We start from the raw sequence: 12,500 nt of genomic DNA, 5'->3' as shown, positions 1-12,500 counted from the left end.
ATGGGACAGGAAGTAGTACAGGACAGGAAGTAGTACAGGACAGGAAGTTAAAGTACAGGACAGGAAGTTAAAGTACAGGACAGGAAATTAAAGTACAGGAAGTTAAAGTACAGGACAGGAAGTTAAAGTACAGGACAGGAAGTTAAAGTACAGGACAGGAAGTTAAAGTACAGGACAGGAAATTAAAGTACAGGAAGTTAAAGTACAGGACAGGAAGTTAAAGTACAGGACAGGAAGTTAAAGTACAGGACAGGAAGTTAAAGTACAGGACAGGAAGTTAAAGTACAGGAAGTTAAAGTACAGGACAGGAAGTTAAAGTACAGGACAGGAAGTTAAAGTACAGGACAGGAAGTTAAAGTATAGGAAAGTGCAGGATGGGACAGGAAGTTGTAGTTCAGGACAGGAAGTCCTCACCCTTGCAATGGACGGCCACAGCGCCGTCCGTTCTCTCACAGATGTGCAGGAAGCGGCGTGTGATGATGTCACTGGGCGTGCTGCCGTCCAAGAAGAAGAGGTCGTAGTGGTCGAAGCCAGCGTCCGTGAAGCGTTTGGAGTCGTAGATCTTCTTGTTCAGACGGATGACAGTGGTCACGTTGTGTTTCCTGAAGTACGGGAAGTACGCCTCGGGGGCGTGGAGAGGGTAACCTGCAGGGGGCGGAGCATCCACAGGTGTTACACCACAACCACAACCACAACAACCACAACAACAACAAACACAACCACAACAACTACAACCACCACAAACACCACAACAACAACAAACACAACCACAACAACAACCACCACAACCACAACAACAACTACAACAACCACAACAACAACAACCACAACAACCACCACAACAACAAACACAACCACAACAACAGCAAACAACCACCACAACAACAACAACAACCACAACAACAACAAACACAACCACCACAAACACCACAACAACAACAAACACAACCACAACAACAACCACCACAACCACAACCACAACAACAACTACAACAACCACAACAACAACAACCACAACAACCACCACAACAACAAACACAACCACAACAACAGCAAACAACCACCACCACAACAACAACAACCACAACAACAACAAACACAACCACAACTACAACAACAACCACCACAAACACCACAACAACAACAAACCAACCACAACAACAACCACCACAACCACAACAACCACAACAACCACCACAACCACAACAACAAACACAACCACAACAACAACAACCACAACAACAACAACAACCACAACAACAACAAACAACAACAACAACAACAACAACAACAACCACAACAACCACCACAACAACAAACACAACCACAACCACAATAACCACAACCACCACAACAACAACAAACACAACCACCATAACAACAACCACAACAACAACCACAACCACAACAACAACCACAACAATCACAACAACCACCACAACCACAACAAAAACCACAACAACAACAACCACAACAAAAACCACAACAACCATAACAACAACCACCACAACAACAACCACAACAACCACAACAGCAACCACCACAACAACAACAACCACAACAACAACCACAACAACAACAACAACAACAACAACAACCTTCAGTCTGGATTTACATTTAAAATGAGGGCACATGGTATCCGACAGGTGCTCACCTGTACCCGACGTCTGACAGGTTCTCACCTGTACCCGACGTCTGACAGGTGCTCACCTGTACCCGACGTCTGACAGGTGCTCACCTGTACCAGACGTCTGACAGGTGCTCACCTGTACCAGACGTCTGACAGGTCCTCACCTGTACCCGACGTCTGACAGGTCCTCACCTGTACCCGACGTCTGACAGGTCCTCACCTGTACCCGACGTCTGATAGGTGCTCACCTGTACCCGACGTCTGACAGGTCCTCACCTGTCTGAACTTTGACTTTTTTACTTTTGATGAATGAAAACAAACTCAGAGACAATTATCTGTCTCAAGTATTCAGTTTCCACGTTGTAGGGACCCAGCATCTGGCTGGTTTCAAGTGACCTCATGACCTCAGTAACCTGATCCTTGACCACAGGACTCATCTCAGTCCTCATTGGCTACAGTAACATTTCACCCAGAGGTGTGAAATTCACACAGAACAAAACCAGAGGAATGTCCTTTGTTCCTTCTCTTTCGACTCTTTCTTCTCATCTGCTCATCTCTCCTGACGTGTGAGAGGTGAGCTGCTGCGCTCTCTCTGCTCTTCATCTCCTCAACCCAGGCTGACCCGGTTGAGGTGAACGGCTCTCAAGTCCAGAACTTGCAAAACAGTTCTGGTTCTGATCAATGGCCTGTTAGGAAACAGCCATTGCAACCAAGGAACCAAACGGCAGACGACGCGAGTGCTCTGCCCTTTTCACCAGCTAACTTCAAGCTATCAAGCAAAGAAGTTAGCACCAAACTAACAGCAAAGACGACATCTTTGATTGGGAACCACAACTTCAACACATGGAATCACAAACCCTTTTCTTCCATGGATTGGTAACGTACTGGGCTTAACTTAGCATTAGCAATCGCACAGGGCTGAGCAAGACTGTCCAACTTTGATTTCTAGAAAGTACTTGTATTGATTTGGTTTAATGTTATTCATTGAGTTTGACTGTGGTGATTTATCTGTATTTGATTTTTGGGTAACTGGCTTCGCCACATCTGATGTGTTTAGTTTATGCTTCACATAGACAAGGTCTTGCATGCAACTAACCATCTTTTCTAACCCACTGCATATCTAACACACATTAAGATCACATACAGAAACTGTGAATTAGTTAACCATAAACATACAGCTTCAGATAATCTTAACCCCACATCACCCCCCACCCCTCTTTGTCCTTCTTTTCAGAAGAACAAAGAGGTCATGTGGTGACATGCTGATGGCCATCTTTGATTCCGCCATCTTTGATTCAGCCATCTTTGTAGTTTTACAGTGCCCGCCATTTTGTTTGTAGGCCATACAGACATTTTGAGACAAGAACCCATCTTGTTTCCCCCCCTCTCTCTCTCTCTCTCTCTCTCTCTCTCTCTCTCTCTCTCTCTCTCTCTCTCTCTCTCTCTCTCTCTCTCTCTCTCTCTCTCTCTCTCTCTCTCTCTCTCTCTCTCACACACACACACACACACACACTGTGTTTGGTTTGTTTAGTTTAGTTATTTAGTTAGATTAATATTGTGTTTTGAACCTTTATTATCTTGTAAATAAATGATTGTGGAATATACATGCTGGTCTCTTTAATGTTGCACAAGTGTGAATACTGCCAACCTCTGCTATGTCAAGAACTCCGATATCCTTCAACCTTTACTATCTATTTTGGTTATAGTTATTAATTTAATTATTAATCAACGTTCCAAATTGATAGTTTAGCATATATAATGAGACTATATTAACGTTTTGGTCATTGGTCCCTGATTCCAGGGTGGTGCCCCGTTTATTATTGATGTTTATTGATAATCTTTATTAATATTAATAATTCTATTATTATTTATTAATTATTTTGCTAATAACCAAAACTTACTACAGTAGAACCCCTACAACGTTGATAAACATCAACCCTAAAACAATACATACTATTAATACAAATAATAATAATAATAATAATAATAATAATTATTATTATTATTATCATCATCCTCCTCCTCCTCCTCCTCTGACCCACCTGTTTACAGCTTAAGGTAGTGTCTCTGTGGTAACTCACCGTTCTCTATCTTAGTTTTAGGATGAGGACCGCTGAAGGCCAGAAACTTCCCCGGGACGATCCAGTTCAGATCTCCGTTCTCCACCCGCTGAAATCACACAGACCAGGTTCAAGTCCCAGAAACACAGTAGAGAACGTCTACAGAAGACCGGTTCAATAACGGGATCAACATCAGTAAACATCAGTTCAGGTGTTGTAAACATTAGTTCGGGTGTTGTAAACATCAGTTCAGGTGTTGTAAACATTAGTTCAGATGTTGTAAACATCAGTTCGGGTGTTGTAAACATTAGTTCGGGTGTTGTAAACATTAGTTCGGGTGTTGTAAACATCAGTTCGGGTGTTGTAAACATCAGTTCAGGTGTTGTAAACATTAGTTCGGGTGTTGTAAACATTAGTTTGGGTGTTGTAAACATTAGTTCGGGTGTTGTAAACATCAGTTCAGGTGTTTTAAACATCAGTTCGGGTGTCTTAAACATTAGTTTGGGTGTTGTAAACATTAGTTCAGGTATTGTAAACATTAGTTCAGATGTTGTAAACATCAGTTCGGGTATTGTAAACATTAGTTCAGATGTTGTAAACATTAGTTCAGATGTTGTAAACATCAGTTCGGGTGTTGTAAACATTAGTTTGGGTGTTGTAAACATTAGTTTGGGTGTTGTAAACATTAGTTCGGGTGTTGTAAACATTAGTTCAGATGTTGTAAACATCAGTTCAGGTGTTGTAAACATCAGTTCAGATGTCGTAAACATTAGTTCGGGTGTTGGAAACATTAGTTCGGGTGTTGGAAACATTAGTTCAGATGTCGTAAACTTTAGGTCGGGTGTTGGAAACATTACTTCGGGTGTTGGAAACATTAGTTCAGATGTCGTAAACAGTAGTTCAGATGTTGTAAACATCAGTTCGGGTGTTGTAAACATCAGTTCGGGTGTTGTAAACATTAGTTCAGGTGTTGTAAACATCAGTTCAGATGTTGTAAACATCAGTTCGGGTGTTGTAAACATTAGTTCGGGTGTTGTAAACATTAGTTCGGGTGTTGTAAACATTAGTTCAGGTGTTGTAAACATCAGTTCAGATGTCGTAAACATTAGTTCGGGTGTTGGAAACATTAGTTCGGGTGTTGGAAACATTAGTTCAGATGTCGTAAACTTTAGGTCGGGTGTTGGAAACATTAGTTCGGGTGTTGGAAACATTAGTTCAGATGTCGTAAACAGTAGTTCAGATGTGATAAACATTAGTTCGGGTGTTGGAAACAGTTCAGATGTCGTAAACAGTAGTTCAGATGTGATAAACATTAGTTCGGGTGTTGGAAACATTAGTTCAGATGTCGTAAACATTAGTTCAGATGTCGTAAACTTTAGGTCGGGTGTTGGAAACATTAGTTCGGGTGTTGGAAACATTAGTTCAGATGTCGTAAACATTAGTTCAGGTGTCGTAAACATTAGTTCGGGTGTTGGAAACATTAGTTCAGATGTCGTAAACATTAGTTCAGATGTCGTAAACATTAGTTCAGGTGTTAGGGTACAGGTAGTACAGTGTTATAGTGTTACAGGTAGTACAGGTGTTACAGGTACTACAGGTGTTACAGTTGTCAGTATTACCAGTGTATTAAGGTGAGGGTTTTTACCTTGTAGTGTTCGTACAAGTAGTACAGGTACTACAGGTGTTACAGGTGTTACAGGTGTTACAGGTGTTACAGGTAGTACAGGTACTACAGGTGTTACAGGTGTTACAGGTAGTACAGGTGTTACAGTTGTTACAGGTACTACAGGTGTTACAGGTGTTACAGGTAGTACAGGTACTACAGGTGTTACAGTTGTTACAGGTAGTACAGGTACTACAGGTGTAACAGGTGTTACAGGTACTACAGGTGTTACAGGTAGTACAGGTAGTACAGGTACTACAGGTGTTACAGGTAGTACAGGTGTTACAGGTAGTACAGGTACTACAGGTGTTACAGGTAGTGCAGGCGTTACAGGTACTACAGGTGTTACAGGTGTTACAGGTAGTACAGGTGTTACAGGTGTTACAGGTAGTACAGGTGTTACAGGTAGTACAGGTGTTACAGGTAGTACAGGTACTACAGGTCTATTAAGGTGAGGGTTTTTACCTCATAGTGTTCGTACTCGTCCACGTCGAAGGTCTCAAAGTCGAAGAAGCCGTGCTGCAGAGCCTGAAACACAGCGTGACATCATACAGGTGACACTCAGGTGAGTGAGCCCTTTGAGTGTTGATGATGTCAGCTTCCACCCGGCCAATCAGAACTCACCTTCTTGATGCCCTGCAGACAGTCGAGCACCGTGAGGTTGAAGGTGCAATTCCCAAAGGAAGCGTCCCTGCAGAGACACAGAGTTATTAGTGGTTAATGTTACTATCAATACTACAGTACTACTGTACTACAGTACAGTAGTGGAGGACTCACCTGAAGGGCAGGTAGGAGGCATTGGAACCAGAGATCAGAGCTCTGTAAGCTTCTTCTGGAGTTTTCTTCAAGTAGATCACCTGACAGAGACACACAGGTAAACACTGAGTCTTTATGCTAAGCTAGGCTACCAGTCTTTACGCTAAGCTAGGCTACCAGTCTTTACGCTAAGCTAGGCTACCAGTCTTTACGCTAAGCTAGGCTACCAGTCTTTACGCTAAGCTAGGCTACCAGTCTTTATGCTAAGCTAGGCTACCAGTCTTTATGCTAAGCTAGGCTACCAGTCTTTATGCTAAGCTAGGCTAACAGCTGGTTCCAGTGTACAGATGAAGCAAGTTGCTCGTTTTCAAGACCAGATGGAGCAGCAGGATGTTTTATTTTGGCGGGGCTGACCATCCATGACCATCAGCAGGTTCTTCACTGACGTTAGAACGTCTGAATAAAGTTAAACCGCCGCCGTGATGATGAGGTCACGGCGTTAGCTGAAGGCTAACACCAATCAGAGCGGCGGGCTCCGGTTCCTCAGGGAACGGGTCAGAACGGGTCAGAGGAGGAGGATCTGATTACTGGGAGACTGAAGGACTCTTATTGTGAAGGGGAACAGGAAGTCATCACCATGTGTGATCTACTCTCCCTGCGTGCAGATGACTCACGGCGTAGCCTCCGATCAGCACGGCGGCGTTGGACCTCTTCCTCTGGTCGAAGCTGGTGTAGTGGACGATCCTCTTCCTGGTCAGAGTGAACGACTGAAGAAGAAGAAGAGACGTCACATGACCATCAGTCACAATACTAATCAATAACATTGATCAGGAATCCTTTCATATCTGTAGATTTAATAATACATCTATAAATAGAATAAACCATTAAACAGAGAGTGAGAGAACAACAAGCAGCTGCTGAATGTCTCAGAGAACCAATCAACCCTCATCACCAGCACCATGTGACAGGAAGGAACCCTTTCAAAGTAAAACACTACCACCAGCACCATGTGACAGGAAGGAACCCTTTCAAAGTAAAACACTACCACCAGCACCATGTGACAGGAAGGAACCCTTTCAAAGTAAAACACTACCACCAGCACTATGTGACAGGAAGGAATCCTTTCAAAGTAAAACACTCCTCCTCACATCACGTCTGGCTTTAGTCCTCAATCTTTTACAGTGTAGCAGTAGTAATCTTTTACAGTGTAGCAGTAGTAATCTATTACAGTCCTTACTTACAATACACATCAAAATAAATAAATCAATAACTACAGACACTGAGCTGTGAGACAGAGAGACTGAGCTGTGAGACAGAGACTGAGCTGCGATGGGTGTGACAGGCTGAGCGTGATGTCCCGTTGCATTGTGGACATTGTGGACATTCCTGCTGTGGGAGCGTCAGCAGAGCTTCAGACTCACCTTCAGCTTCTTGTTGAGTTTGCAGCAGTAACGATACAACATGGAGACGTTGAGAGGACCGAAGTCTGCATAGAAACTGACACACACACACACACACAGTTAGACACTGGGACACTGACTACACGCCACAATACACACAATACACACAACGTTGACGTCCACAACGACAACGACGACATGGCACATAGCAACGGTCTGTTATACGTAGCAACGGTCTGTTATACGTAGCAACGGTCTGTTATACATAGCAACGGTCTGTTATACATAGCAACGGTCTGTTATACGTAGCAACGGTCTGTTATACATAGCAACGGTCTGTTATACATAGCAACGGTCTGTTATACGTAGCAACGGTCTGTTATACATAGCAACGGTCTGTTATACATAGCAACGGTCTGTTATACGTAGCAACGGTCTGTTATACATAGCAACGGTCTGTTATACATAGCAACGGTCTGTTATAAAGAAATAACAGACGGTAGATGGGTGTGATGGACCAATCAGAATAGAGTATTCACCACCGTGTGTAATCAGAACAGGAGGTCGAGCGTCTCTGACCACCTCTAAGCTGGACTTTAATCATCTAATAACAATCAGTAGTACTATTCAGGCTGTATATAAAGTATATCAACGTTCCATTACTGTCCAGTAGTCCACGTATTGATTATTGATTATTGATGACATCACAGTTTTAATGAGCTCAACTTACTTTTCGTAGAGGAACTCGTCGTCGGTGCAGAAGTAGTGAGTGTTGGCCGTACTCTTGGGTTTACTGCGCAGCGTGGCGAAGTACAGACGCTCTGTTAGAGACACACAGATACACAGAGGTTAGACCACGGACCACGGACCACACACACAGAGGTTAGACCACGGACCACACACACAGAGGTTAGACCATGGACACACACACAGAGGTTAGACCATGGACACACACACAGAGGTTAGACCATGGACCACAGACACAGAGGTTAGACCATGGACACACACACAGAGGTTAGACCATGGACCACAGACACAGAGGTTAGACCACGGACCCCGGACCGGGGGTTAGTCCCTGACCCCTGACCGAGGGTTAGACCCTGAACCAGGACCGGGGGTTAGACCCTGACCCTGGACCGGGGGTTAGACCCTGACCCAGGACCGGGGGTTAGACCCTGACCCTGGACCGGGGGTTAGACCCTGACCCAGGACCGGGGGTTAGACCCTGACCCTGGACCGGGGGTTAGACCCTGGATCAGTTAGAACAACTGTGAGGCAGAAACAATAATCAGATATCATGTATAAATATGAGAGATAATCCTACTACTGTAGAAATACTACTGATGGATTATTAATCATTATTATTATGAATTATTATTATGAATTATTCTCAACAGATTTATTGAACTAACTGATATTCACAATATTGTTCTAATAATATTAAATCAGGAAGTGGATTGATTTGATTTTAAATAAACTGAGTATCTATACCTCTAATAGACTGTGTATTTGTACCTCTAATAAACTGAGTGTTGAAGTATTTGTACCTAAACAGTGTATTTGTACCTCTAATAAACTGAGTGTTGAAGTATTTGTACCTAAACAGTGTATTTGTACCTCTAATAAACTGAGTTTAGGGCGGCTGGTTAGCTCAGTCGGTAGAGCGAGCGCCCATGTATGGCCAAGGCTCAGTCCTAGCAGCGGTGGACCTGGGTTCGAATCCGGCCTGTGGTCCTTTCCGCATGTCATTTCTCTCTCTCCCCCTTTCCAACACTCTATCCACTGTCCTATCAATAAAAACACTTAAAAAACACCCCAAAAAATAACTTTAAAAAAAAAAAAAAAACTGAGTTTAAGAGTATTTTTAACTTTAATAAACTGTGTATTTGTACCTCTAATAAACTGAGTGTTGAAGTATTTGTACCTAAACAGTGTATTTGTACCTCTAATAAACTGAGTTTAAGAGTATTTTTGTACCTTTAATAAACTGAGTTTAACAGTATTTGTAACTTTAATAAACTGTATATTTGTACCTCTACTAAACAGAGTATTACAGTACTTGTACCTTTAAGTAAACGGAGTACTTGTACCTCTAATAAACAGAGTATTACAGTATTTATACCTGAATACCTTCTCCCCTCCCCTTCACTACTCTCCCTGTCAACTCCTCCTCTCAGAACAAACAACAAGTTATCAGTTATCAGTCATCAGTTAACCCCCACTGCTCTCTAACCTGAACCCTCTAATGAACGCAGTATTAAAGTACTAGTACCTCTAATAAACAGAGTACTAGTACCTGTAATGAACGCAGTATTAAAGGTACTAGTATTAAAGTACTAGTACCTGTAATAGTACCTGTAATGATCACAGTATTAAAGTACTAGTATTAAAGTACTAGTACCTGTAATAGTACCTGTAATGATCGCAGTATTAAAGTACTAATATTAAAGTACTAGTACCTGTAATAGTACCTGTAATGATCACAGTATTAAAGTACTAGTATTAAAGTACTAGTACCTGTAATAGTACCTGTAATGATCAGTATTAAAGTACTAGTATTAAAGTACTAGTACCTGTAATAGTACCTGTAATGATCGCAGTATTAAAGTACTAGTATTAAAGTACTAGTACCTGTAATGATCGCAGTATTAAAGTACTAGTATTAAAGTACTAGTACCTGTAATGATCGCAGTATTAAAGTACTAGTACCTGTGATGATCACAGTATTAAAGTACTAGTATTAAAGTACTAGTATTAAAGTACTAGTACCTGTAATGATCGCAGTATTAAAGTACTAGTATTAAAGTACTAGTATTAAAGTACTAGTACCTGTGATGATCGCAGTATTAAAGCACTAGTATTAAAGTACTAGTACCTGTGATGATCGCAGTATTAAAGTACTAGTACCTGTGATGATCGCAGTATTAAAGTACTAGTATTAAAGTACTAGTACCTGTGATGATCGCAGTATTAAAGTACTAGTACCTGTGATGATCGCAGTATTAAAGCACTAGTACCTGTCATAGTCTTTGTACTAGTACCTGTAACAGTACCTGTCATAGTCTTTGTACTAGTACCTGTAACAGTACCTGTGATGATCTTTGTACCAGTACCTGTAACAGTACCTGTGATGATCTTTGTACTAGTACCTGTAACAGTACCTGTGATGATCTTTGTACCAGTACCTGTAACAGTACCTGTGATGATCTTTGTACTAGTACCTGTAACAGTACCTGTGATGATCTTTGTACCAGTACCTGTAACAGTACCTGTGATGATCTTTGTACTAGTACCTGTAACAGTACCTGTGATGATCTTTGTACTAGTACCTGTAACAGTACCTGTGATGATCTTTGTACTAGTACCTGTAACAGTACCTGTGATGATCTTTGTACTAGTACCTGTAACAGTACCTGTGATGATCTTTGTACTAGTACCTGTAACAGTACCTGTGATGATCTTTGTACTAGTACCTGTAACAGTACCTGTGATGATCTTTGTACTAGTACCTGTAACAGTACCTGTGATGATCTTTGTACTAGTACCTGTAACAGTACCTGTGATGATCTTTGTACTAGTACCTGTAACAGTACATGTCATAGTCTTTTACTAGTACCTGTAACAGTACCTGTGATGATCTTTGTACTAGTACCTGTAACAGTACCTGTGATGATCTTTGTACTAGTACCTGTAACAGTACCTGTGATGATAGGAGCGGCTCTCAGCGGCTCTGTCTCCTCGCTGAGGCCGAACAGAGCGCTGAGGATCGGGGAGTGTTTCACTGAGTCCATGCTGATCTGCTGATCTGCTGCTAGCAGGCAGCTAGCTGTTAGCCGTTAGCAGCGGAGCTAGCAGCTAGCTGTTTAGAAGTTGGTCAAAGTTTCTCCTCAGTGTGCCGGCGGCCCTGCGGCTCTACTTCGTTCACAGCAGAATCGTTTCTCCTGTTTCCGGTGTTCAGTTCTCCGGTACATAAATCTATATTTATAAATATATATATCCGGTAAATCCTCCCGGCTAGCATGTTAGCTTGTTAGCATGTTGACGCTGTGATTGATCAGATCCTCCTTAAGACACGTTACCATGGCAACCCTAACCCGCACCCTCAGCCAATCAGCACTCAGAACAGTTACCATGGCAATCCTAAACCACACCCTCAGCCAGTCAGCACTTAGAACACACCGTGCTGCCTTCATGGGCCGCTGGGAGACACACCATGAGGCGTTCAGGTACCGAGTTTAAATTCCAGGCGGATCTGTGTATCCAGCTCTTTATTCTATATAATGTCTATAATCTATATTATTCTACATAATCTATATTATTCTATATAATCTCTATAATCTATATTATTCTATATAATCTATATTATTCTATATAATCTCTATAATCTATATTATTCTATATAATCTCTATTATTCTATATAATCTATATTATTCTATATAATCTCTATATCTATATTATTCTATATAATCTATATTATTCTATATAATCTATATTATTCTATATAATGTCTATAATCTATATTATTCTACATAATCTATATTATTCTATATAATCTCTATAATCTATATTATTCTATATAATCTCTATTATTCTATATAATCTATATTATTCTATATAATCTATATAATTCTATATTATTCTATATAATCTCTATAATCTATATTATTCTATATAATCTATATTATTCTATATAATCTATATTATTCTATATAATCTCTATATCTATATTATTCTATATAATCTATATTATTCTATATAATCTATATTATTCTATATAATGTCTATAATCTATATTATTCTACATAATCTATATTATTCTATATAATCTCTATAATCTATATTATTCTATATAATCTATATTATTCTATATAATCTATATTATTATATATAATATATATTATTTCTAAATTAACCTACAATATTATTAGTACTAATACTTTACTTCATGTACTAATACTTTACTCTAGTACTAATACTTTACTCTAGTACT

At 40.7% G+C, this 12,500-nt stretch overlaps 1 protein-coding gene across 3 annotated transcripts in view; it reads right to left on the bottom strand.

The window, feature by feature from the left end:
• The window catches only part of LOC119484320 (dual specificity protein phosphatase CDC14AB-like), a 22,079-nt gene extending 10,469 nt beyond the window's left edge, over positions 1-11,610 (bottom strand). Inside the window, exons 1-9 of one of the 3 annotated variants that reach the window (XM_037763059.1) lie at positions 11,210-11,610; positions 8,240-8,330; positions 7,531-7,606; positions 6,784-6,876; positions 6,131-6,210; positions 5,978-6,044; positions 5,819-5,881; positions 3,712-3,799; positions 415-645 (exon numbers count right to left, since the gene is read on the bottom strand). In XM_037763059.1, coding sequence (XP_037618987.1) covers positions 415-645; positions 3,712-3,799; positions 5,819-5,881; positions 5,978-6,044; positions 6,131-6,210; positions 6,784-6,876; positions 7,531-7,606; positions 8,240-8,330; positions 11,210-11,300 — 880 coding nt within the window. In that variant the 5' untranslated portion in view covers positions 11,301-11,610. The remainder of the gene's footprint in view (positions 1-414; positions 646-3,711; positions 3,800-5,818; positions 5,882-5,977; positions 6,045-6,130; positions 6,211-6,783; positions 6,877-7,530; positions 7,607-8,239; positions 8,331-11,209) is intronic. The other 2 variants (XM_037763058.1, XM_037763060.1) reach the window with 2 other exon arrangements.
• Between the last annotated feature and the right edge of the window lie 890 nt (positions 11,611-12,500).

Source organism: Sebastes umbrosus, unplaced genomic scaffold, assembly GCF_015220745.1.
Source record: "Sebastes umbrosus isolate fSebUmb1 unplaced genomic scaffold, fSebUmb1.pri scaffold_145_arrow_ctg1, whole genome shotgun sequence".
Classification (NCBI taxonomy): domain Eukaryota; kingdom Metazoa; phylum Chordata; class Actinopteri; order Perciformes; family Sebastidae; genus Sebastes; species Sebastes umbrosus.
The sequence above is the reverse complement of the archived record's forward strand: the minus strand, read 5'-3'. Positions and strand labels throughout refer to the sequence as shown.